Genomic DNA, 27,192 nt, shown 5'->3' with positions numbered 1-27,192 from the left:
CTCCCCTTATTAGATGCTGTATAATGAGGGACAACACAAGTTTTAGCTCCTAGTTAATCTTCAAATTAATACTGAACATAAATAACTTAGTCTCAAATGCAGGTTCAAGGATGAAGTACAGAGACACTTGAAGAATCCCTTTACCTTGCAACTCAATAAAACTGGTACCACTTTATCTCACAGGAAAGCAGACCTCTGTATAAGACTAACACCTTCAAATACAGTGTTTAAAGAAATGTAAGGTCAATTAGAACTAGACTGAACTGATTTTATTTCCTTCCAAAAAGAATAGACACTAATTTAACTGCATACAGAATTTAAGTTAACTTTAACTATACACATTTCAGTATATTGCCCTGTTCAAGAACCACTTATAAAAAAATACTGCCAAAATTCTAATGCATACTTTACAAGTAAATGTCCCATCTTTCTTTCTGCCCCTCATAACCTCAGACTAGAGCTGCAGTGTCCACAATAACTCTTTGTATGGATGAGAAATCTCTCGCTCTTCTTAGGTTTACTTTCATGTTACCCATGTATTTTTCACTACTACCAGAAATGGACTCAAAAGTAAGTCTTACTGTAATAACCACGAAAAGTTTGATGAACCTTGTAAGAACAGAATTCAGAAAAGACTGACAACAGTTTTTACAACAAAATAGATCTCACATTCCTCTAAAAAATAATACTTATGCATTTCTGTGCATATTCTTGTGTTTATTAGTCTGTCACATTTTACTATAGTATCTGCAAATTTCTTACTTTGAACACTTGAACAAACGAGTAGCAACCACTTTTAGTTAGACCATCAAAACTCCATCAAATTCTTTTAGAGAACTTTTAAGCTCTTATTTTGAAGTAAAAGGTGACCAAGGAGGTTCCAAGATTTTTCATTATTATATCTAGTCAAACAAGTTAGCCAAAAGAAGATTTTTTTTTCCCCTGGTATCACCACTCAAACCCTACTGTTCCCCCATTTTATACTGCCATTGCATTTAAACCTCCAGGGTTCCTTACCTTGACTAAACAAAGGTGCCCATTTAGCTATTTACTGTACTGTTCCACCTACTTGCTGTCCAGGCATACTGAAAGCTCCTTTATGACACTGCCAAGTCTCCAAATCCACCATTCCAGTTAATGGAAGTCCAGGTCACTCAGCAAACCCAGAGGTACAGCCACCAATTCTGTTTGGGTATACCAACTAATATGGCATTATGTAATTTCATTACAAATCATTGTAATTGAATGCAAAGTAAAGGAAACTTGAGTTTATTTAGCTTCCAATTTCTGGGAGGTTCAAGAGGAACTAGAATTGCTCTGGACAACAAAAGAAAATAGACTGTGCTTACAGATCATTTTCTGCCATATTCTTTCTTTAGGACCACTGTTTTATTGTTGCCCTTTCTATTACATGGGATGTACATATTATCAGGTGTTAATAAAAGGTCAGTGCCTGTACAATACATTCTACAACTGAGCACCACTTTCCGTAACTGAACAGGCAAAGAAATTACACTGAACATCAGCATCTGGCAGTATTTTTCCAAAAAAAGTGACTAAAATGGGTTTAAATTGATTAACACTATTAAATCACATCTAATATTTGATACTACATGATTTCATTACAGCTATACGATACAATTATACAAAATGTGTTAACATCAAAGAATACAACCAAAATTAAGATAGCAAACAAAACCTATATAACTTTTTTCTTTACAGGAAAATACTTTTGAAGTATGCATGTAACTGCCCATTCTTTTAAAGAAAATCTACTGCAAGCAAAGTTATCAACCTCCAGAAAAATCACACATAGCATTACTAAGCATATCCCCAAAAAGTGTACAATATGCACACTTGGAAAATACAAAATTAAAAAAATTGTAAGCAACAGGTGAGCTTCATATTTATAAGAATGTGAAAAGAAGTCCAATTTTAGCACTGTTGTATAAAGAACTGTCTTTTTTGATGCAAGTTCATGAACTGACCCCTCCAGTCGGAGCCACACTTTACAAAACACCGTGTTCTTGAAACGGGATTACAGAGCAAGGTAGAGCATCTTAGCAACGTCACCTTAAAGTTTTTTTTGTTTTGTTTTGTGGTTTTTTTGCTTTTTATTTACTACTTATCAAAACACGTCCTTTAGGTTTGTAGGGTTCTTTTTTTAAAATTCTTTCCTAGAAACAATATACAAAGGGGAGGCATATTTATTCCCGATCATTCTCCTGTAAGATGTTTTGAGTTCAAGAACTTTCTCCTCCTACTTTCACTGGTTGTTTTTGGCCTTAGCGTGTGTTAAGATGTGAGATTTCAGGTTAGTTGATTGCGCAAACTTCTTATTGCAGCCGTCAAACGGGCAAACATAGGGCCTGTCGCCAGTATGAATTCGCACATGTGTGCGTAAATTGAAGTCCAGTGAAAAACGCTTTCCACATCCTTCAAATGTGCACTGTTGAAAGGAAAAGATAATGCCATTAGCTAACAAAAGTAGTTGCCATTTTAATCATTGATTAAATGATTCTGCTTTGAATCACTAGACTGCACAACCATGAGGCCAGATGCTGAAGATCATTCTCACAAGAAGAAGAGCCAGTAGAAATTGCATAAGAAATAACCTGATGTAATAAAATGAAATTGTGGGCATCATTTTTAAATTGCTTTTAAAAAATAAAACTGGTATTTCAGGTTGTTTTATCATAGTAGTATACCAATTTTTAAAGAGGAAAATAACTTCAAGCTTGCAAGCAAATACTTAACCAAAACCACTCTGAATCACAAACAGTATTTTGCTACACTATACCAGAAAACAGAAACAATGTTTCACATCAGAATTTCAGTGATAGATTTGCTCCTTTTACTAGCTTCAGATTCAAGATGTACTCAGAGTACAAAGGGCAGCATGTTTAGCAATCAGTATTTATCTGGATACATATAACAGCTCCAGCATAAGCAACTAAGTGCCTGAGGACTGCAAATCAAATTTCTGGAAACATTCATTTCTCCAAGAAGCTAAACAAAAAATACATGTAACAGGCATATCTGAGAAAGCAGATACACTCAAGACTCTGAAGCACTGTGAAGAACATTTACACAAATAAGAAATACCATACGAAGTAGCCTGGGGACCTCTGGTGGCAGAAGCTCATGTGACTTGATATGAATGGAGAAAGATTCAGTGTTGAACATCATTTTGTTGGACACCGATTAACACCCACCACTGAATGATTCAGTGCCTCATCTGATTTAGAAGAAAACCATTGTCCCCAAAGTCAAACAGAAGCTAGGTTATAGTCTATACATGTTCTAATTAATAAATTGGAGTAATTATGCCTGGAAGTCAACCATACCTGAAAGGGCTTCTCTCCAGTATGAACTAGCTGATGTCGCTTTAGTTTAGAGCTCTCCACAAAGGCCTTGCCACATTCTGCACATACGTGTACTCGAGGGCCATGAGTGTGCAGATGCTTCCTCATGGCAGAGTTGTCCCTGAACATCTTTGTGCAGCCCTTAAAAAGAACAGTAAAACTCACTTAGTAGATAAGCTAGTTCTGATAAAGTTTCATCTGCTACAGTAAAAATGCTTTTATATTCTGAAAACCTTCTTAAAAGTTGGCCCTGAAAAGTAGATCCCTTACCCTGATTTAAAAGAGCAATCCCATGAAAACTAATCATTTGAGAAGCTGTTAAACAAAAAACAACAAACTTATCCTCACTTAATATTATGAACCATATGCAGTCGAATAACAAGACAGCCTTATGGAGAAGATGCAGTTCTAATAGAAGCAAATGAATAAACTGAACAAAAGCACTACGGTCTGAGAAAAACAAAAGATAGAATGATAGAGTTCATGGCTACTTATGGTATATTCTCCTATGTACTATATTCTGAAGCACTACAGTACCCCAATGAACTGTATATCCTCTAATATACTACAGAGTATTCTCCAAGTACCAATATGCATCTGCACCACTCCATCTCCTAACACTCCATGCTTTCCTTCTCTATCCTCCTCATTCCTGACAAAAAATAGAGCAAGAGAGTTTCCAACACACGACAGCTTATAGAAACTACCTAGCCCATACTTGCAGGGCTTCCTTCTGTGGCAGCAGATTGATAACTACCACCTTGAAACAGGCAGAAGAGACTACTACTGCTTCTACAGTTTAAACCTACAAAATACCAGAGAAGAGAAAAAGGTAGGAGTACCTCTAAGCTAGTGGCAACTCAACCTAAAAGCAACAGATACTCACATTAACTCAGGTACAGAGTCAGAAGTCTTAATCTGTCACCTGGGGTACATGCTGCATTGATACAGGAATAGTACTTTTGATTCTAGAACTTAAACCAGTAGCAGCCTGGAACTTTCTTTACTACACCAAGTTAAAAAAAAAGCAATCGCTATACTGCATTTTAATGACAGGTAATAGACATCTATCATGCGTTTTACAAAGGTCCTTCTCTAGGTATAAAATGCTTCATGAAATCTTATTAACAATTTTAAATTCTATGTGTAGTTCAAGTGATGCTGTTTAAGCTTATATAAAACTAGTCTACCAACATCACAGTGGTATGAGGCATAAAGTTCAACAGCAGAATCTAAAGGGACTATCAACTGCTAATCTTCAATTCTGCAGGCTGCTTCTTTGGAAACTATTTTCTTCAAAACTACTAACCGTATTTAAACATGCCCTATTTCTTAAGGAGGAGAGAATTACCATTTTCAAGAAGAGATTCTCCAGGCACTAGAATTTCTTCGGCTAATTTGAAAAGTGTTGTGCCACTATTCATTGCACATCAGAGAACAGGGTGGGGTGAAGAAAAGCACCAAAATAAACACACAACCAACCTGTTTGCATTCATTTTGAAGTCCCTACTTGCCTCTGAGAGAAGCAAGTATGTTTTCTGCAACTATTTTTTAAGCTGAAATCATACAAACACAAACCTAGAAATTCTAGTAGACAGAGGAGATGGAAGGATAGGAATATTCTTTTTTCCCCTATTTAGATGAAGTCGAGGCTATGAAAAAGTAAATCAAAGAAATGAAAGCAACTTTCCTCAGTACTGTAAGGCATAAGCATTCCTTCTCAGATAATCTGGTGCTATATCTGCATGTACTACAATACAGTGAATTAATGACATATGTAGAATATGAAGGATTGGAAATCAACAGAAACACAAAGAAGACTTCTCAGCCCAAAGTGACAACTGATTAGACTATAGCTGGCAGAAAGAAGCCTTCTATTCATGCTCTCCAATGTGTACTATTAGCTATCTGCACTGAATATTTGCTTAGGCTCACAATATCTAGACCAGAAGTCAGCAAGATTATGATTGTCTTTTTGCATTACAGGCTAAGTCAGCTAACAGAAGCTGTTCAGAAGCTGGGTGATTCGGTAAAGCTAGATGCTACCAATCTAGGTGACCAGCAACATCTATTCAAGACCGAAGCTTCCCAGCTCCCAGTGGATCAGAAACAGTATCTCCCAGATGCCTCTCTCTCAAGATGATGCACCTTCCAGGTCTGTAGAATATAATGCAAAGTCTTCCAATATGCTGACTTTGGCATCTATACCATAGATTGCTGATTCCTGATCTAGATTCCCAATCTGTCATAACTTCCAAGCAGAGGATATATAGATCTTAGGAACGTACTTTGAACAGCTTTCAGAACATTCTTTCAAGTATGTATTCTTGAGTGGCAGGAAATCACAACAGTAAAACCAGCATGTTAGGGACTGTGCATCATGGTTACCAGAAGATTAGGGATGCACTAACCTTAAGACAAGGAATGGGAATAACATATTATTCAGTGAAAGGTTTTTAAGGAAGCCTCTAAAGAGTGATAATTCAAATATAGTTAACTGAATATAATCTATTTATAATAAGATATTTTACTTATTCATTCTCAAAAGAAAACAGCAATACAAAACTCTGCTCCACAAATTACTACCAACTCAAAAGGCCGAGAGAGCTTCACTTACTTTGTGAGGACAAGCTATCGTTCTTGGAGCATCATCTTCTTTAATTTTTCTTGGCTTCATTCTTAAAGATAAAAAAGGAAAATATTAGTAGATAGCTCTTCTCCCACAGCTGCTTGCATAATGCAAAGATTTATTCAATAGTATTACATGCATCAGTAGTATTCAGAGTTTAATACTTTTAAAACCCTCACAATAATATTAGCAGTGTACTTTGGCATTTTGAAAGTTCAGCTTTTCCAGAAGCACCTCTCAATACAGAATAAGACATTTAATACTACCTTCCTAGTCCTTTGAATATGTGGAAAGAGAGGTTTTTACTGGCTTGCACTAACTGTGGTTAAGAGGTTTTGTTTGAAAACTCCATTTTTGTTGTGCCTGTATCCATGTGGCCTATGTATCTTCACTTCCCCTCCCATTCCTGCCCCAGGATATAAAAGACAGTAGATCTCAATTATTCTTCAGTAGTTCACCATACCAGACTCCAGAAGACAACACTGCAGAATCAAGGAAGGCAGGCAAGTTTTAGAATCTACATAGACAATGTTATAACCACAGAAACTGTAATAGTCATTCTTACTTTAAATTACTGTACACATGGATTCCACTCTTAGCAACTGAGAAGCAATCACCTATTTACTTGTAGTCACTGATGGGGATATTCACTACTATTTTATGGGCCCCACTGATAGTCTCCATTGCCTATATAGGAAGCCCAGCAAACTAATGCTTACATTTAAATTAGGTGTTTCAAATATATTCATAAGACTCCCTGTAAGCAACAGTTTCAGAACAGTCCTGCTTTAACAGTTATCTGCCTGGATGCCTGAAGAATGTCATATGCATGGACAGTACTCCCAAGGAAGAGCACCGTCCCTTTACCTAACATTATTTCTCAAACCTGTAGTGCTGTCTTGAAAAACAGAAAGAGGTGGCTTATAACTACTAGTGGAGCAAGCTCCAACAGAAGCAGGTAAGTGTAAACAACAACTTGTAAACACATCTTATACAGCTGGGACTCACTTAGATAAGTCAAGAGATATTATCCATTCCCAAACCCTGCTGGGGGAGAGGAACTAGACTGTTTATGCAAGTTCCTGAACTATTTTTCCTGATAATACAGCAAGAGATAATTCTGTATCACGGATATGGCACATAGATTCCTCCTAAGCTAAATGAAAGGTTTACTGGTATTTTATTTGGTCTGAATTAAATAGAGATGAGTGTCTTGAATTTAATGAAAGAATTAAAATGACCAGAATCACTATTCTTAGCATTAAGAAGAGGTAACTGTGGCTATCCAAAGCAGTTTTAACTACCATACAGACAGTTCCTGAAAACAGATATGGAAGAATGGGGGAAGAATTTGTTTCTTCGCAGGTAGCTCCAGTGTTCTTTGATACTGCTACATTCCTGTGAATATGGCTGGAGTCTGTGGTTTCACCTGCCTTCCTCATGTGCATGGATCAGAGAGGAGAGGAATGGAGGGCCCTACGGATGAACGAAGGCGAGGGCAGTGAAAAGCATCCCTGAGAATTCCCGAAGAGTGGATTCAGGAAGATCTCCTTACAACTGCCAATGGAGCCACACGAGGGAGAAGTCTCTTATGGTACTGTGGGTTATCATTTGTACCTCAGAAACAATCTGTAGCTCCTCTCTATATTGCAGATTTAGCACAGTTCAAGTGACCATGTATGGGCAGAGCACTTGACAGTTAGCCACATCACAGATAAAACAAAAACCAAAGATTCAGTGGCTGGGTTTGTCCCCCCTGCAAGTGGACATTTAAAAAAACTCCTGCTCAGCATCTCCGGGCTACACTGAGTATGTACAGTAGTAACTGAAGAACACCGCAATCCCCTGCAAAGGTTAAATGTATGCAGGTGACTTAAAAACGTGGAAACTGGAGAGTTATCATATGCCTTTCACAGGCTTCAACAATCCTCTCATTTACAGATACTAACAATTCTTAGAGGATGGGTGCAAAATATTTGTGTTCACAAGGTCCCTCTTGCACCATCAGCAGCAGTATACCTAAAAATTCCATCAATTAAAGGAGACACCTGACATCCTGAACACAGGAAACTTTCTGTTCTTAGAGACTGTCCTCTTTATCATCTTCCTGATAACTTTTCTCTTTCCAAGATTAGAGACCAAGTTAGGTGACCTTATTGATTAGATTTAATATTTTAATACAATCCAATTGGAAGAGACAATGATTGTCCTGTGTTTAGTTTATGCAGCCTCTTTGAGGAAAGTATGGAGTAACTAAATACAAACAGGAGATTGGGATTAACTGACTGACTACACTCCAGTAAGGGTTAAGACTCAGTAGTACAAGTACTGAAGCTAGAGGAAAAAACACATAAAACTTTCTTACAGTATCTGTAGAAAACTTCCTACTACCCTTCACAGAGGATTCCTTGGTGTCTCTACGATTTTCACAGAAGGAGAAGGTATAGAAATGAGTGTCTGTTACGCCAAAACGGGCACACAGGAGAAAGTTTTGAGAACATGGGACCTTGTGGCAACAGAGGGGCAACGGGCACAAACCGAAACACAAGAAGTTCCATCTGAACATGGGAAAAAACTTCTTTACTGTGAGGGTAACAGAGCACTGGAACAGGTTACCGAGAGAGGTTGTGGAGTCTCCTTCCTTGGAGATATTCAAAAGCTGTCTGGACAAAATCCTTGGAAACATGCTCTAGGTGACCCTGTTGAGCACGAGGGTTGGACTAGATGATCTCCAGAGGTCCCTTCCAATCTCAACCCTTCTGCGATTCTGTAACAGTGCCATGGGTCAACAGCCTTAGAGAACAAATGTTCTTAGAGGACAAAGATGGTTCCCAAAATACCTCCTTTACTTCCAACACTATCAACTTGCTATATGCTGTCTGAGTCACTCTTCAAGGAAAATGGAAAAAAAGAAAGAAAGAAAAAAAAAGATAGCCCTATTAAGCCCCAAACCTATGCTCATAGTATCATCAGAATCATTGAAAACACCACTGTTCTGAGGTTATAACTGACTATCTGTAAAGAGGCAGACTAGATAAAGAGGAAACAGTACTGAGAGATATGGCAAACAGCTTTAATGGGTAATGCTTACAGTCTTTATACTTGGCATAGGATGCCACCAATCACCATTGTGTTAAGTCCTGTCCCTAACTGTTGCATCTCACCTCTGGTTTTGAAGCAACCTCTGGGAAAGAAATGCTGTGACAGAGTCATCCATAACAGGCTGTTGAAGTGGAATGAGAGAGAGAATACCCTGGTCAGTGTAGTCAGGAAGATTTATCAGCATAGTCAGGCAGCTGGGGGTACAAATCTCAGCTGAACTGGGTGGTCAGACATGGGACTGACTGGAGCTTCATTCAACATACACCTGCATTTTTCAGTTCAGTGTCTGAACAGGCACTTAACATAATGAGTGTTCCTTCTGCAATAAGCTGATTTTCTAGTTTTTGAGCTTTGTTTCTAGAAGGAGGATTATCAGCCCAGCAACCTTCTTGAACATACAAACATTTAGTGCCCCTACTGACTACAAAATGACAACAAAGTTTTGCTAGTAGAGGGATAGGTTTTAAATCTTCACTTCAGCTGAAAGTATATGGAGGGAGCAACTTGAGCATAAAACCTAGAACTGTAACAGAGTATTCCATGGGCAACCAAGCTAGTCAACAAAACAGTAGCACACGCTTTAAAGAGATGAGGCACCAAACACTGTCCAGAATATCCCTCAGTGCCATGGGCAGCAAAAAGCAGCTGAGAAACAGCTGGGCCCTTTGCACATTAAAGGCATGAGGGCATGCACACCACAAGCACAACTACAACCGATCATTTTGTCAGAAGTCTAATCCTGCTCCCAAGGGAGTGGAATCCATGTGGACAATCACTCAAAGAAGAATTTAAAGACTTTATATATTTAAATGTATTAGAAAAAAAGATTTTGGTCTTACTTTAAAATTAACTTTCTGCAAAAGGAGACCAGACTAGAACCTGGGCTGTTGATCTTAATTACATTGTTGCAGGTAGCTCCACCCTCTTGCTGGTGGTTAGACTTTTGGCTCCCACCCAGTAGAGCATCTCTACCAGCTCCGTCCAAGTTTTCTTAGCCTGAAACATTAATCAAAAACAGAACTCTAACACATACCACTATTTAAAACAACTGCAGACAACCACATTAATACCTGGGTGGAACTTTCAAAATGGCAGCTGCCTTTGCAGAAAGTCAATTTACATGGCAAGACCAGAATTTTCATTTCTGCAGTGAGCCTATATGGGCCATGTCTAGTAATAACAACTGCAGACTGGCTTTCTGGGAAAAACTAGGGAGCGTGCTTTTTGGACCAAGGTACTGGTACACTGCAATTAAAGGCTAAATCTGTTGACTTGTATTTGAAATGCCATATTTGCAATGGAAGGGGGCAAGGTGGTGCAGAGTATGGCACAATCAACAACGAGACAGCTTCACAGCATTGGCTCTCTAAAAGGAAACTCTCTTATCCATGTATAGAGAAGACTAAGAGTGAGTGAAATCACAGGTATTAAACCACTCAATTCTGCCGAAAAAAAAAAAGATATTTATATACACACACACACACACATAAAATGAAAGCTACTCTGTCACTATACAGAAAGTATCTAACAGCTAACAGCATCCCTTCACCCACCTAGCCAAACTGAAAGAATTGCATCTTGATAGAACCAACCCCCCAGCCCCAAACCTCTATCAATCTCCACAATCGGTTGGCTTGAAGATAATAATAATCCACAGACTAATGTTAAGGCTAGGAACAAAGGAAATGCGTAAGGCAACAGCAATGAACAGTATGAAGTTTCCCCCTTGTTCTGATAGCTCCCTTTTTTTGTCCCTATTAAGCTTTTGCATTCTTGCATCTTTTCTTCTCCTTCTATACATAAAGGAAACCTAAACTGTATTCATCTCTCAGGCAATTCCTTTCACACTTCCTAAAGGTATCTAATGACCAGCAGTGGTATTTGCCTTGCTGATAACCTCATCTCTAAGAATACAGAATAATTTCCTCCTCTTCTATCCATCAGTGGTGTCATTACCATTTCTGATCTGTTCCCCCCACTCTGCCCCACGCCCTTGAACTGCTCTGCTGAAGCTGAAATAACATGAGTGAGGTGGCCCTATGCCACTGCAAGAATTCATCTACGCCAAAGAACTCCTGAAACTGGCTAGACTGGCTTTTAGATAAATACACACAAGGGGAGTGGTGCAAAGTGTCCAAGGAATCTATCTACAATCAAGTAGTCCACAGTCAGTGTCAGCATGTTTTGGTCACAGTAGGGCAGAAAACTGTCGTAAAATGGAAAAGTTCTCCTTCGCTCCAAGGTTCTGGCAACAACAATTACTACTTTTGTTCCAGTTATCTTCATGTATACTGAACAGAGAAAGTGACCTTTGCAGTGTGGAACAGAGCACGAGCTTTCCCCTCCCCCAGGAGATGCAAGAACACCACTTTGAGAGAAGTAATTGTCAGTTTACTGCCCTTTAAGCTTTTCTGCAATGAGAACAAAAACAGTAGGCAATCCTATACCCTAGGAAGAGGGCTAAGTCCTATAAATCTAGGTGACCAGAATGCTTTGTCACTTTTAAGGAGGGTGTCCAATTTCAGATTCTAATGCAGTTTCCTCTTCTTTGTCTTCTATCCATTTTGGAGGGCGGTCTGAACAGGAAGGGCAGTTCTTACAATGGCACTCTTTCAGAAGGGGTACTAAGAGCAGAAGATAAAGCCATGGAAAGGAAAGCTTTTACCATGAGGACCCATTAATGTGCCAGTTTCCCAACTATAGCATCTTCCCTTTTTATTTCTTGGTATTTTACTCATGTTTATATTCTGCCATCTTTAGCCAGTTTGGTCATGTATCTGTCAAGAGAGTAGGGGAAAAAATCAAGGATATCTTTTTAATGGTTTCATTAAGGGGAACTTTAAAGAAGTCTTTGTCATGCGCACCTACTAGAAAATACACCTCCTATGTCCCAAGCTTTTAGTACCAAGCTGTTAAGACACCTCTAAAATTACTTGTAATCAGTTTTGCCTGAGATGAGGCATTTTATTTCACCTGAAGGGATTGCTATTATTCCAGTCAGACCTATCAAATTGGAACATGGTAATTTATTAGTTTTTAGTTCTTCCTTGAGCAGGTCATTCACAACTAATGTTTCACATTCTGACACAAGGTTGCCTAAGAGAAATGCACAAGTTTTTTCTCCTTTCATTCTATCACACTTAAGTGAGCTACAGAAAATGCAGGAGTTGTAAAAAGGAATGAAATAATTGTAAAAGGCCATAAGTTGCTCAGCCAGGTATAACTTATGGTCATTTATCCACTCACTAGTGAACATACCTTAGTGTTCTGACATAGCTTGTTTATTCAAAGTGTTTTCAATAATTTTAGGATGTACAAAAGCCTTTCCAGGAACAACTGCAATAGTTCCAGTTAAAGTTCCAGTCAAAGGGTCCAGAATTCCTGCTACATGACTCAGTGGCAAATGCACCAAAAAAGCACCGAAGAACAACTGTATTTCAATGAACAGCATAATTGCTCACTGTGTGCTAGTGCCATCTAGTTGCTGAGCAGCAGTGATGTCTATTTCATATGCTGAATTACTAAGCAGTTTTAAAAAAAATAGATATTTTTAAAACTGTAGCGCTACAGGGTACTTCAAGAGTTCAAGTCCACCCCCCAGCCCTGCCATTGTCTAAACCAACTTGGGAACAGGAACAATCAAAACTCCAGAACCTTACCACTAAAATTCAATTCCAACATAAAAATGTTTTTAAATTACCAGGCCACAAAGGTTTTAAGTTATCCAAGTGCACCAGCTTTGCCTGTGTGTTTAAACCCAACCTAAGAACTTTGTTCCCATGAATCAATGCAAATATCTGTCAATTTAAACTTAATAAAGAGAAGCTGCATAGTTATAAAGAGTCAATCTGTCTTGGTTTTGAGTAGCTAATTTTTATTTATTTAAAAAAAAATGCAGCTCTTCCAACTAACAATGAAAATAGGAAGGCATCCCAAAATAACTTGCTCTCAACTGCATGAAATACACTTAGCATGCAATTTTCCTAGCCAGTTTTGTTGCTTCCTTACATGTGGGTATTGTGCACAAAATTTAAGCCAGCAAAAGACGATTTCGTTACTGAAACACGAAAACTGTACTCAGAGTACAGGAAGCTACTCAGTAATTTTTGAAGATAACCAAGTTTCAAATCTAGATGCTGCTCAAAGTTTTCAGAATATAACTGTGAGACAGTTTACAAACTCTGAATCTCAGAGTAACCAACAATGCTTGAAACTGTCAAAGAACTTTATTATAAATAAGCACATTCTTTTAGCACAAACAATCACATTCCCAGTACCTCTAAAACCAATTCCAGTGCAAGTAAACTGTCAAAGGTTTTTGTTTTTTTTTTGACTAGTAGAAAAGATATTTGCATATATTAGAACTTAAGTTTGTGTTATTAACTACAAGGAGTCCTTTTGACATGCTTCACTGCAATACGATCAAGACTTTAACAAGCAATGTTCTAACTCATCTGTATTTATCAGCCTCAGCTGTACACAATCCTTTAGGATCCAACTTGCAACTAACAGGGAAGGGGTCTTCCTCACCTCCCCCCTCCCCCCTTTTTTTTTTTTAAGGCAAGAGTAGAAATTTGACGGTCACTGATGCTGACCAAGGAATCAAAGATTTCTTAACACAACTAACGCTTGGGATTTTCATACATCTACAATTAAGCTATTAGAACATTTTTTCATGTCTTTGGCACATCTTGGAGCTATTGTTAAAGGCGAGGTGCCCCCAGTTGTTTACCCTACCGCTGTATATTTGTCTTTGAATAAAGTGGGTCTCATTCTATCTGCTGTAGAGAGAGATATTAACAGCACAGTAAGAGACTGCACACACAAAACTCAATCTTGCCATCATGTTACAAATTCTAGCTCTAGAACTTTCTAAAACATTCTACCATGAATAAAAAAAGTGATAATTTGATAGTATTGCCAGCTGCCACTATTTTCTTAACAGAAAAATAACTACAACCCAAAGATGTAGTACATTTTATAATATTAAGGAACATGCAGAAAGATCTGACAGAAGCAATCTGGTCATTTCAAGAAGCTCAAATTCTGGCAACCATTTCAAGTATTCAAACCAATCTGGAGAATAACATTCAGTGTTTGCATGCAGAATACCTTACAAGAAACTATCCAAGCTTCATAGCAAAACATAGCTATTCAGTACCCCAATCTTTAATAGAACCAAATGTTTCACCATGCTTTAAAATAAGTGAGAATACCAAATCTAGGCACATGACTGCAGCAGAAGCGTGTAAGTAACATTTTAGAACTGGAACACTACGCATACACAGAATATCACTTGAACATTTGCTTTCACAAAGAAAACCTAGATCAGCCTTTCAGGAGGTCAGAGAGGAAAACCCATTCATTATGATCAACACTAGTAAACAAAGTAACAGCACTATTAGTAAAATCACCCACCACTTCAGATAAGTCCTTCTTTTCAGTTGTTCATAATTTTTTATACATTTCCGGATCAGACACTTTTGCAGTGCTTGCTCTCTGCTTTAGGGTATCTTATTAGGAATCTTCAAAATCCACAGATTTTGTGCATAAATCTACAGGGTTTTACTGAAAATAATTGTGGGAAGAGCCTGTGCCTGCAATTCTCCCCTACAAACATAAAGGCAGCAGAACGAAGAGTAACAGAAGGTGGTGATTAAAAGCAGTAAGATCTAAGAGTAGATGCAAGAGTAGAAACAAGCATGCATGAATACACCAGATACCAGAATCCAGCTAACCAAGAAGCTGGATCGGGACTAGTCTCCATCCAGCAAGTAGCCGAGAAAAACCCAGTGTTAAAGAAAAGCGTACTTCTCCCTCTGCTAGCTGACACAGGAAGTAATAGTAACAACATCTGACCATCTACCTGCTCTCTATGTGACAGAATTCTGCACTGGGGCTGTGAAGAACACCTAGCTGGTAGCCAAATGAAAGTGAGTGTAGTTTCATACACATGCTTTGCTTTTAACACTAGAAAAAACTGGTTATCATAACAGCTGCAGAAAGTGCAGTTGTACTCAAATTTTGGGGGACGCCAGCATTAATGTTGCCCATATACCGAATGGAGCAGTAAGCCTTTGGTAATTACAACCACAGTGTGCACAGGAAGAAGCAGACTGTATGAATGGCTGCATGGGCAACCTTAGTTTCACAGCTTCCAAGAGCCAGGCTTCTCTCTAGCGACCTCAAGATTGCCCTCTGGTGGCCGGAGGTCACCCTCAACATCCAGGTCCTGAGCATCCAGGAGCTTTGGGAAGGGAGAGAGGAAAAGCCACTTGACACTTTCATTTATCTCTATTTGAAAATAAAAGTTACCTTGTAATTCAGGTCAATGTAGTAATATGTAAAAGACTGATGATTCTGTTTCACGAGGAAAAAAAAGGAAAAAAAAAAAAGAACAAGCAGTGGCACTTAAAAGCAAGACACATGACTCTATCCAAAAAAAAAAAAAAGTTTAAGACCTAGAGGTTAAGAACTGAGAAACAGCGTGAGGGGTACCACACAATACACAGTAACTGGCTTTACAAAATAAATATTGTAGTCTAGCTTTCTTGTACTGAACAACCTGAATGCAGTGTTTCATTTGCCTGATCCTTTGCCACTGAAGAATTTAATACTACTCACATGAAACATACATTGTCATGTCAGAGATGGAGTCTGTCAGTGTATTTAGGCCCTTCCCTACCTAACAATAACCAAAGACCAGCAGTAATCTGCTGAAGATAAAACCCAGTTATTAATACTGTACTCACTATTTCATTCTGAAGGAAATCCCTTGTTAAAAGATAATCAAATGAAACGATAAAAGCCATACTAAATTTACTATTTATTTTTGCCTAACAGTTTCTTAATTAAACCAATGGAATGAAAATCATGTTAAAACATCCTTTCTTCCTACTTACCTAGCAAATTCAGCCAGCTGTTTGGGGTCTGAGAGGTCAATGCCAGGTATTCCACCGGGAGGAAGTTTCTTTCCCGTCATGTATTCTGAGTAATCTGGAGGAGAATTCTCTCCAATGATCTGCTCTTCCACCACTGTTTCATGGTCAATATCTTTTTTATCATCTGAAATACATAAAATACTGAATTCAATACATACTGAAGATCAAAATAGCATACAAGTTATTAGGCTACACCTACAAACACAAATTCACTATTGCTGCACATTCTTAAAAGGATACAGTGCACTTTTAGACTTCTATGCTACTTGTAAACAGCCAAAAGGCATCCATACAGTTACAGCATAAAGAATACAGAGAGAACACAGCGGGCAAGGAAAAAAAAGCAGAAGTTGCTATCTACTTTAACACAGACAAATACGGAAATAAGTAGAACCATCCTACGAGAATGCTGGCTGCATTTTAAAGATTACAATGCACTTTTCCTGGACCAGTGCAAAGACATTTATCTCCCTTCAAACACCTTCAACATTCAATACCCACCATATCCACTTTGGATCACAACAACAGTCAGTAACCAAGTAAGTCTATCAGTGCAGTGGCAGATACTTACCATAACGATGGTAATGATGAATACTGATCTTTACCTTCGCACTCTTTAGACTCCCCTAACCCTCAAGAGAAGTGTCCAAGAGGGACATCAGGTTTTAAAAACAACTGCTTGATGGGCTTCAGCACTTGCTCATAAAATTAAAATTTTTCAGCAGTTGCAGAAAGGTGTGAAAGAAAAGAAAAAAAAAAAAAAAAAAAAACTAAACAGCCTGTTTGTCCTCCCAGAGAGGCTTCTTCTGCCTGTGGTGGAGTCTAAGCTCCTTCCCACTCTACTACGTAAACAGCAGATAGATACCATTCAGACCTTTGATCTGCAAGCCAGCAAGAGAATGCTACTTTATCTGCTCTGAAGATCCTCCTATGGATTTGTGCTTAACCACTGCAATGAAATTGGGTGGAAGCCCTGCTGTTGTCTACTCAGCTTCAGACCTTAGAAAGTGTCAAGAGACTGGTTTTTCTCTCCTCTTGATACGTTATAACAACGGAAGCTAGAGAGAAAGACCCAGAGAAAAGTTCCTCACTGCAGAGCTCATACCTGCAGGGAAGAAGACCCAGCGCCAATCTTACCTTCCACCTTCACCTGACAAGCCACCTTCCCAAAGTGCACTAGGACAACCATAATGAAATGCAGGTGTTTCACACCCACCTACTACAGAATATAGCTGTAACTATTCAGCTAAATGTTAATGAACTTGCTACTACACTACTTCCCTTGCCTTGCTTATTTGAAGAGGATTCTGCAAAGCACTTTATACATAAAAGAACTGCAAAGTCAAATTTGTATAAGCAACAGAAAGTTAAATTTTACAGCTAGTATTTAAGGAATGGAAACACAAGGTAATAGGACAGAAATACTAATCCTCCTCCCCAAAAGACAGGAGAACATAAGGCAGGGAAGAAATGAGGCAAGCTCCTCCCCCTCCCCCCCCCAAACAGAAACACAGGAAATAACATTATCCATTACACAGTAACTTAAATTAGGAAAGAGAGGACAAGAAGAAATAAGTGAGTAAAAGGAATATACTAAGGACAAATTTCTATTCAGTTCGTAATGCCTGCTTTTAATCTTCGCCACTGAGCTATTTCTAGAAATGTTCCTGCTAGTTTGGGGTTTAATTTGATCTACCAGATCAAATAGCAGTTCACTTATGTGTTCCATGGTGAAAGAGGAAAATAGACTTCAGCTCACAGATAGGAGTGTTAATAAGAAAATATCGTTTTCAGTATTAAACTAGAAATAAACCGAAAATTGACTTTGGACCATTTTTCATTTTACATCTCACTTTCATTCAACACACTACCTTTCAGTCTTTACCAGTGCCAGTTATCTTAAGCAAAGGTTTACATTAAGGTTTATAGCATCTGCAGGAGTTACAAATTCAATTCAGGTATAAGCTTCAAGTTTAGCAACAACTTGTTCTTCCAAACAGTTGGAAACTTGAGGAAAAAAAAAATATATTAGCAATGCATACAAAGGAAAAAAAAAAAAGAAGAAAAACCCAGTATGAAGCAATGACTCAGAAAAGTATGGAACTTCTGGAAAGCTGGATGTGAAGACTTCTCCATGCTGCAGACTAGAATGAGATCAGCTGCCTTCAATTTAGCCATTTCAACAGCTACACAGAACTTCCAGTTTGACTATTTGATGACATTTACAACAGAAACTAGTTTTCATTTCCTGCCTCATATCAAATGCATGAGTCAACAGGGAAATTCTGCACACATTCCTTAAGATCTTCTTTCTTTCCCTAGCATAAAGGCCCACTTATTCAACAATGCTTTCTTGCTATTTTAAGGGCAAAACTGAGAGAAGTCAGCCTTCAGTGCCTTTCCTTCCCAAAAACCTGCCAACAGAAATCAGTTCCACAGCTATGTCTTAAAATAGGCTATTGGAGTAAAACATGAAGAACTATAAACATGTTGCTTTGATACATAAGAAAATAAGAGACGGTATCACTTTGTACATTCCTGACAGTTATGCAAAAATAAGAAACACTTGCTCAAATTTTCCTGTACCAAAAATCATATCTCTAGAGCAGCACATACATGCAGTTTTAGAAATGAGTTTGCACCAAAACAGACCAAAACAGCAACATATAAAATAGTTACCTTAAAGTATTGTGTCAGGCTAACATCCTTCAACAAGATAGAAGATCTGGTTCATACCAAAAGTGAAATATTAAAAGCAGCAGCAGACTGCATAGCTCTTTAGCATCCAGAACATCCTAGTTACAGACCATCCTATGACATTATCAACTCCTTGGGGGGGGAACCACACTACACTTCTTCGGAAGATGTTTACCAACATCTTCTATCCGCAAATCTATCACAAGTTTATTTGTGATGCCCTACTAAGCTGGACTAAACAGCTCAAAGTTTGGAGGCTAAAGTCCAAGCAAACTTTCGCTCAGGCTGACAAGTTAACCAATATTCTCATTGCAAATAAGGCAAGTTGGATGCTTGACATTTTCTGCCTTCACACAAGTCCTGGCACCCGTTACGTCCAAAAGGACAAACTAATTCCCCTTTTCCTCCCATGAAGCATCAGAAAAGTCAAACATACTGCAGCAAAAGCAAAGCAACACACAGAGACGCAACCCTCAAATTCTAATGACACCTCTGGAAAAGTACAGTACAAATAAAGTGCAATAATCCCGTGTGGTTTAAGTCCATGCCAGGCTAATCTGGATGACTCCCATGCAAGCTAAATATGGACAGATCCATGGAGCCAGTGAAAGGAACTGAACTGCTATATACTATCTAACCCACTTTATTTTGTCCCTTAGAACCACTTGAGAGTACAGCAGACTTTGGTTTTCAAATATAAAGCATTCTGCTTAAATGTATATTTAGCACTGTTCCCATAGACATGTTATAGCTTTCTGTTAGAAACTTGAAACACGATTTCAGTCCTGTCTGAGATATGCTGACCACCTGAAGGCATGTCAATTAGTTAGCCACCTTATCATAAAAATATGCACTACCAGGCACTCTGATAATTATTTCCAATACTGATCCAGTTTATAAAGACTGATTTGCTACAAAAAACAATAAAAATAAATGACTACAGGAGACAGACTTTTATCCTGAACTAGGGTTTTCTATGTATCTGTTAAGGACATATTACAGAGGTACCTAAATAAATGTTAATGTTCTATGTCCTTCCATCTGCATTTCTCTCATGTCGCCTATGTAAGCGATATACATCTTGAACTGGACACTTCTGCACTCAAAGCAAGTATCTCAAAGGAATATTTTTGCACTAAGATCAGTGAAAGTTCTGCATTTTAGCCAGCCAGATCTTTTGGCTACCACTTAAATATATTTCTACTGGTGAACTAATCAGAATTTTTAAGAGTACCAACCCCAAGTACCAATTCAAGTGGGAGAATGACAAATTACTGGAATAAAACTAGAAATGCAGATTCCATGTAACAGATCGATGATAAAATGTGCTAGAATCTGTTTCCTAAGTCTTTTGTTGAAAACCTTTTGCTCTTATTATCACACTTTCTCCATGTGTTGCAGCCCTTTTGTTGCACATAAAAATCCATCCACCTCAGAACCTTGTTATTTCATGCCTTTCTGGAATAGTAGTCAGTCCCAGCTGACATCCCTGGAACGCGCTGGCTCTCTAATAAGACCCTCAACTTTCAACCCAAGAAGGCCTATCAGTATTTTCCCTCTGTAACGCTCGACTGTAACCTTGGGACTCCATCTCTAGATCCCTAGTTCTCTGAGCTCCTACTTTGTTACAGAGCAGGGAGAACACACATTGTTATTCAATCAGATCTCCCTTGGGGAAAACAGGGAGTGCAAAAGGGAACTCAGAAAGTATACCTGCTAGTACAGCAAGGAGACCTAATCTTAGAGCTTCCTCCCCAAGGTACCAAGTTAACAAACATTTACCAGCTAAGAGGATGAACATTTAAGCTTAAATTGTGTTCTTATGATCACACAGTCAAAAACATTTGCCTTTTGGATCCGCTGAAATGCAGTTATGTAAAAAGGGATGTATTTGGCAACTGTGCAGTACCAAGGCACTGTGGTAACAGCTTGGTTATTGCCACCACATTGTGATCTCCTCAGCCAAAACGGTTTATTGGCCATGTTTGGAAGCAAAGGACCATAATTAGCTTGTTAAATAATCCAGTTATTAGTAGACATTTCAGAATGTTAAATTCTATTCTGCATGGTCTGTTATTTTTTAACCTAACTGGCTGCTAGGCTACTTTCTATCCGATGTGCCTTGCACAGATGGAGAACAGGTTCTTCTTTCCCCATGTCACCCACCTCATATATCACATCACTGAAGGAAACAGGAACTGACAAAAACAATGCATACATCAATAGTCACCATCTAACTTCAACATTTGCGAGACACTGTGCAGAAGCACTATGACCTTCTGAATCATCAACATACAAGTGACATGTACCTCCCAAGGCAAGAACCAGTAGTAAGTTAGAGGACACTAGTTCAAAGATGGGCTAGGAGGCAACTTAATTGAGAAATTACGTGATGAACCACATATATTTCACTTTCAAAACTGAAAAGACATTTAAAACAGATATAGGAAAATATTTAAAGTGTATGCTTACCCTCTAAGGTTCACTAGCAAAAATTTTAGGGCAGACTGAATGTTTACAGATACCAAAAGCCTACAGTGCTATCATAACCAGAGTCAGAAATAGATTATCTTCCTAATATTTTAAAGGAACCAGACAATCACTTTCTGCTTCTGTTATGAAAAATTTTCATATAGGAAGCTCATTCCCTACACATAATCACAGAGATTTTTGGCCATCCTTGGATACAGGCCCAAGACTGAACTAAATGACTTGTCTATCATTTATACTATAAAAGACAACTAACTGGTCAAATAGTAGATGGTTATCAGATTGCAGGGGTGAGAATCACATAGTCAAATCAAAAACTTTCTAACTATTTTAAGAGGTTAAAAGGTTTTTTTAAGAGGTCTTGAAGAACCTTATAAAAACCCAGCATAAATTCCCTAAACTCCGAAATACGGCTCCACTGCACAGGCTTCCTGGATTAACAAGAATCCTTTCCAAATCACATATTAACTTCTGCATCATTGTCTTTCCTATCTAGGAAGAGGATACTTCAGCAGTTTAATGTCCATGGGCCATGTTTAGTTCAGTTGTGTTATTTCAGCCCTAAACTTGCTGAGTATCTATGCTAACGATAATAAATTAAGGCAAGACGAAACCTTTTTCAGACCCAAAAGCTTTACAGAATCAGTCATTACTCAGAAGCAGATGTGGTTACACCGATACAATTTTTTTAAAGATTAAGCCCAAGTTATTTGAAATTCCAACATTTGCTGGAGCCAGTATTTCAGCACCACCTTCCCAAATGTTCCTGTGTCTAAGAATTAGTTTTGCAAATGCAATCCAAGTGATTTCTAATAATCCTTCTCCTCCCCATTACAACTGTATACCTAATCTGGATATATTCAATAAAGAGGAAGATTCAAGCTGAATCTCATAAAGGCACTCAAACGTGATTTTGTAAAAACTAGTTTTCCTAGTACAAATTGGGGTCTCTCACTTGGAGAGGGCCCTTAACTATATACAGTTTTCTAAATCCATGACAGGATACTCCAGTGAAAATAACAAGGAAAGATGCTAGACAATATTGAGAAAACACAATACAAGAACAGGACTGAAGCATCCCCAATAAACGCTTCTTTAAACATCTCAAGGAATAGAACACCATTGTTTAGTTTCTATTTTCACACATGAAGAAAGTCAAATAATTCCATTCTTCATCTGGAAAGCTAATCTGAACTAGAACAAAGCATTCCTGTTTCAAACTAAACACTTTAATTAAAGTAATCATGGGTCGCAAGTTTGATATCACCGTAGATACCAAGGTGATAAGAGCAGTTATGGTAAGGCTAAATGGTTGCCAACAACAGTACTGCAACTAAGTAACCACATAACAAGAGAAGGATTGAGTATTCCCCCTTCATCACATTGGTATATATTTCTTACACTATTACTACACATTTTAAGATGTAGTAACAGATACATTATGTTATACTCATTTACGGACAAAGATTTGTGATTGCTAAGTTTGGTATGACCCATGTACAAGTTAATATAGTAGCTCTAGAACACAGTAACAAGAAATTAATTCACATTGTCTTCCCACACTGTGGTAAGCAAAATGCTCTTGTTCCCCATTCAAATACCCAGGAACAGCAATACAGGACTCATTGTTTTATCTTGATGCGTGGCCTTGTTAACTGTTCGTCTTTTGATAAACTTTTTGCTAAATACTTAAATCAAATAGTCAATTACATCAGGGTGCAAGTCAGTCATTAATTATGTCAACATAGAGATGCAAAACCACTATCTTTGTTCAAAATAAAGTGTCCCTGTTTCAGCAGGGAAAAACTTAGTACAACTATCCTTTTGCAAGCAGGTCATTTGTTTCGTTTTGTTTTTCCAGTTTTGCTTCTGTTGGAATTTTTCTGGCATTCGTTCCCCCTCTTAAACTTCTGAAAACAGAAAATGAAGTCTCAGAACTTCCACATTTGACCACAAACCACTCTAGACCACTTTTACAACATTCACTAAGCTGTGTAAGAGGTGTAAAAGCCTATTCAATAGGCTCAGTAAACTTCAAAACACTTAACTGAGCAGGGTATTACTATGGGCTGTTTGAACTGTGTTTTGGAGAAAGGTCAAACTATTTCTTTCACATATAGGCTTTGTGATTTGGGGTTTTGAGCTTGTTTGCAAGGGGGTGTATTAGATGTTAAGTTAGAACAGGTATTCCGCATCCTTCTGCATCATGGTTAGACTATAACCAAGTTGAATGTTTCAGTGCAATTCAATCTCCAGTAAATTACATGGTGGATATTGTCCAGACTGTCCTTGCATGTTTATGATCATAAAAAGCAAATCCACCGAAATCGATAGGGTTACCTGAAGTAACAGTGAGAAGAGAATCAAGTACATTGATTATACATGCATTTCATTTCAGTGAAGTAATATTCTGCACAAAGAAGCTCTACAGAAGCGTCCGACTGGGCACTATGAATTTCGAAGTACAAATGCATGCTAGTAATTGTCAATTGATCTCAGTCAGCTCCTGTAACCTGCTAGCTCATGAGTCATACATCCACTTGCATTCAGTTATCTTAGATAGCTTCCGCACACCGTAAGACTACATTTGTTTCTATTCTCTTTTGTCTTTCCTGGATGGTCAATTCTAAGAAAAAAAATAGCAAGTGAATTGAATTCAGCTTACATGTATTGATACACAGACATGTATAGAAATCCCGTTCTATTAAACAGTATTTGAAAAACTCAAATGGAAAGTTCTCAGTTCAATCAAGAAGCAGACTCAATTTGCTGTCAACAAAGTATCAGGCTCCTAAAAAAGATTTCTGAGAACATTTTACAGCAGCTACATTATACACAAAAAATATACCCTAAGTATCATCTTCTCCCTCAAAACTTGTTAAATAACCACCTATATTAAAAAAAAGTCAGAATGACTATTCTTTGCATTTTATTAGGCATGAGAATTCAGCCATTCAATATACTTTTCCTTCAGCACTCCTACTGCTAATAAGTACTGGTCATTCACGCACAACACGTAAGCAAACAGCTTAGAGTGCATCAGGAATTTAAACAGTATCTTCTAACCTGAACCCTATTTGACTCTTTACAAGTTAAAAAAGAGTACGAAAATTATGATATGTAAGATGTATTACCAACCGATTATTTAACGACCACACAGCAATTTAAATATGACATGAGCTGATACTATTTGACTGTTAGTTTTCATGCTTACGTAACTTTAGCGTAGAAGTTTGACTACAGAGCCTCGCTTCCAGTAATACATTTGGATTTTTTGTAAGGGGGGGGGGAAGAAAAGAAAAGAAACAACATATCACAAGTAACACACTTCCACTGACAGAAAAGTCTCATCCACCCTTACTTTAAAGGAAAGGGTAAGAAAATAGTGGTAGATAAAATACTGGCAGAAGGCTTCAGGTTTATTCCAAACCTTGGAGATACTAAACGCCTTCATAATACCAAGATTTTACTCCCTTTGAGATCGTTCCACAAAAAAACCCGACTCAAATACACGCAGGATCTCGCACAATACAGGGACCCCCTGCACCTATTTTAAAAGCCTGTTTAAAGCTCTAGACCCAACCGAGGGAGAGCGACAGCCCCTCGAGCGCGAACCAGCCAGCGCTTCGGCTCTCCCCGCCGCTGCCAGGGGTGGGGCGCCCGCCACGGCCCGCAGGCTGCTGTCAGAGCCTGGTTCCTACCCCGGGGGCTTCGGAGGCCCCGGTCACTTTCGGCCCGTCTCTCCAAAGCAGCCCCCCGAGCTGGGCAAGGCGTCTCCCTACGCCGGCGCCTCTCGGTTGGGGCGAACAGGCCCCACCCACAGCCACAGCCCCCGCTGCGGCCGGTGCCGGGCGGCCCCGGGCCCGGCCCCCCCATCCCGCCAGTGCGGTCACGCTTGCGAAGGGTGTGCGAGAAAGGCGCCGGTGCCGGGGCCAGGCGGAGCCGGTGAGGCGGCGGGGCGGGCGCGCCCCCGCCCCCCGCGCATAACGGTCGCGGGCCGCCGCCGCACACGCCTCATCCGGGGCCGCCGCCCGCGGTCAGCATTAAAATGCGGCCCAATGGGGCGGCGGGTGCGCGACGGAGGCAGCCGAGGGGCGGGCGGCGGGGCCGGGGAGGCAGCGGCGGCCTGAGAGGGGAGCCGGGGGAGGGGCCGGGGAGGCGCGACGGCGGCGGGCTGGGAAACGGGGAAGAAGGAGGAAAGCGAGCGCCGGGAGGAGCGAGCGAGGGCGGCCGCGGGGGGGAGGAAGGGAGGGAAGGGAGCGGAGGCACGGAGGGGGCAGCGGGGACGCGGCGGGGGAGCGGGCGCCGCGAGGCGGGGGGAGCCGCGGAGCCGCGGGGCGGGGACGGGGGGAGCCGCGAGGAGGCTGGGTTCGCCCCGCACCGTGTGCCCGCCCGCGCACCCCGCCTCCCCCTGCTGCAGAAACTACGCCATTGCGGCCTAGTCCTGGAGCCAGCGGCGCGCTGCCTCCCTCCCTCTCGCACCCCCCTCAGCCGCCGCCATCTTGGCGGCCGCCGCCATCTTTCCTTCCCCCCGCCGGAGCCGGGCAGGAGCAGCGGCAGCAGCAGCGCAGACCCCGCCATCTTTTCGGGGGAGCCGCCATACTTGCCCTGGCGATGAACATGGCGGCGCCCATCACACACATCAAAACATGGCCTCCCTTCAAAACAAAACTGTCCGGGCCGAGCCGGGGAGCCCCCGGCAGGGCCTAGGGCCCGGGGAGGGAGGGGTCCGGCGCGCACTTACCCGAGGCCCACATGGTGACCGAGAACTCCCCCTCCAGGGTCTTGATCTGCACCTGCTTCTGCTCCCATTTCCTGCCGCCGCCGCCCTCGGCCCCGCCGCCGCCTCCCCCGCTCAGGTAACTCTTCTTGCTGCTCTTCTTGCCGCTGCCGCCCTTCTTAACGCGGCCCCCTCCGCCGGCCGAGGAGGAGCCGCCGCCTCCGCTCTTGCTGCCGGCGGCGGCCACGGTGACCAGGGTCTGCTCAATGTACTCGTCCTCCCCGGCGGGGGCCGGCACCGGGATGAGGATCTGGTCCTCGAAGCCGTCGTCGGCCCGTAGTCCGTCCGAGTCGTCTCCCCCTACCACCTCCTCGCGGGTCTGCACCAGGATCACCTCTTGGTGGTGGTGGTGCAGATGGAGCTGTCCCCCGCCGCCGCCGGCCGCGCCGCCACCCGCCCCGCTAGGGTCCCCGTCCGAGACCAGCGGCTGCAGCGCGATCATGGGCTGGTGGTGGTGGTAGTGATGGGGCGGGTGGTGCGGGCCGCACTCCTCGCAGCACTCGTCCTCGTCCTCCTCTTCCTCGTCCTCCTCGCCGCCCACCACGGTGGTCTCGATGGTCTCCACCGGGATGGTCTCCACCTCGATCTCGTGCAGCTCCACGATCTCGGCTGGCATCTCCGAGCCGTCCGTGGCGATGTACAGGGTGTCTCCCGAGGCCATGGTGAAGCGAGGGGGAGGGAGGGGGGGGAAGAGAGAGATCAGCGGGCGGGGAGGGGGACTCCGGTCCGCTCCCCTCAGCGGATGGTGGGGCTCGGGCTCCTCTCGCTTTCCTTCCTTCGCCTCCTCCTCCCCCTTCCACACAAACACCAGCTCCTCACAGCCAGCAAGAGAGGGAGGGAGGGAGGCAGCCAGCCGCCAAATCCCGGCTACGCTCCCTCGCGAGACTTCCGCTGCTACCGCCGAGACGGACCCCAGCCCCGGGAGGCCGCTGCCGCCGCGGCCCGCCTCTCTGCCGCTCCGCGGCCAATCACGCCGCCGTCGACACCCACGGCTCGCCCAGGCAAACGGGGTGGCCTATGGGGGCGCGCCGTGCCTCAGCGGCCCGCCTCCACGTCCTGCCGCGAGCCTATCAGGGAGCGCTGCGATTGAGGAGCGCGCCTCCCGGCGGTGAGCAGCCAACGGGGCCGCGGCGGCGTCAGCTCCCCGCCGCCCGCCCCGCCCTCTCCGAGCTCGCCCCACCCCGCGCG

General features: G+C 41.2%; 2 protein-coding genes across 3 annotated transcripts in view; one reads left to right on the top strand and one right to left on the bottom strand.

The window, feature by feature from the left end:
* Positions 1-247: 247 nt before the first annotated feature.
* YY1 (YY1 transcription factor) lies at positions 248-27,192 on the bottom strand. Its single transcript, XM_067294965.1, has 5 exons — positions 25,969-27,192; positions 15,999-16,161; positions 5,983-6,043; positions 3,348-3,506; positions 248-2,449 (listed from the first exon to the last, which is right to left on the bottom strand). Exons 1-5 carry the CDS (start codon positions 26,663-26,665, stop codon positions 2,267-2,269), a joined length of 1,263 nt encoding a protein of 420 aa, XP_067151066.1. The 5' UTR covers positions 26,666-27,192; the 3' UTR covers positions 248-2,266.
* DEGS2 (delta 4-desaturase, sphingolipid 2) overlaps positions 25,002-27,192 on the top strand; it is a 30,101-nt gene continuing 27,910 nt past the window's right edge. The window contains exons 1-2 of one of the 2 annotated variants that reach the window (XR_010883955.1): positions 25,002-25,169; positions 26,006-26,083. The gene's annotated coding sequence lies outside the window, so the exon portion shown is untranslated. Of the gene's footprint in view, positions 25,170-26,005; positions 26,084-27,192 lie in introns of those variants that run through there. The other variant, XM_067294967.1, reaches the window with a different exon arrangement.

Source organism: Apteryx mantelli, chromosome 4 (assembly GCF_036417845.1).
Source record: "Apteryx mantelli isolate bAptMan1 chromosome 4, bAptMan1.hap1, whole genome shotgun sequence".
Classification (NCBI taxonomy): domain Eukaryota; kingdom Metazoa; phylum Chordata; class Aves; order Apterygiformes; family Apterygidae; genus Apteryx; species Apteryx mantelli.
This window is presented reverse-complemented; position numbering and strand designations above follow the sequence as displayed.

Excerpts from the sequence above, each read along its gene's own strand:
- YY1 (XM_067294965.1), bottom strand. The coding sequence starts at position 26,665 with ATGGCCTCGGGAGACACCCTGTACATCGCCACGGACGGCTCGGAGATG. Across the intron at positions 6,044-15,998 it reads CAGCTGGCTGAATTTGCTAG|AATGAAGCCAAGAAAAATTA; the intron begins GTAAGTAGGAAG and ends TTTATCTTTAAG. Across the intron at positions 3,507-5,982 it reads CGATAGCTTGTCCTCACAAA|GGCTGCACAAAGATGTTCAG; the intron begins GTAAGTGAAGCT and ends GTTCTTTTTAAG.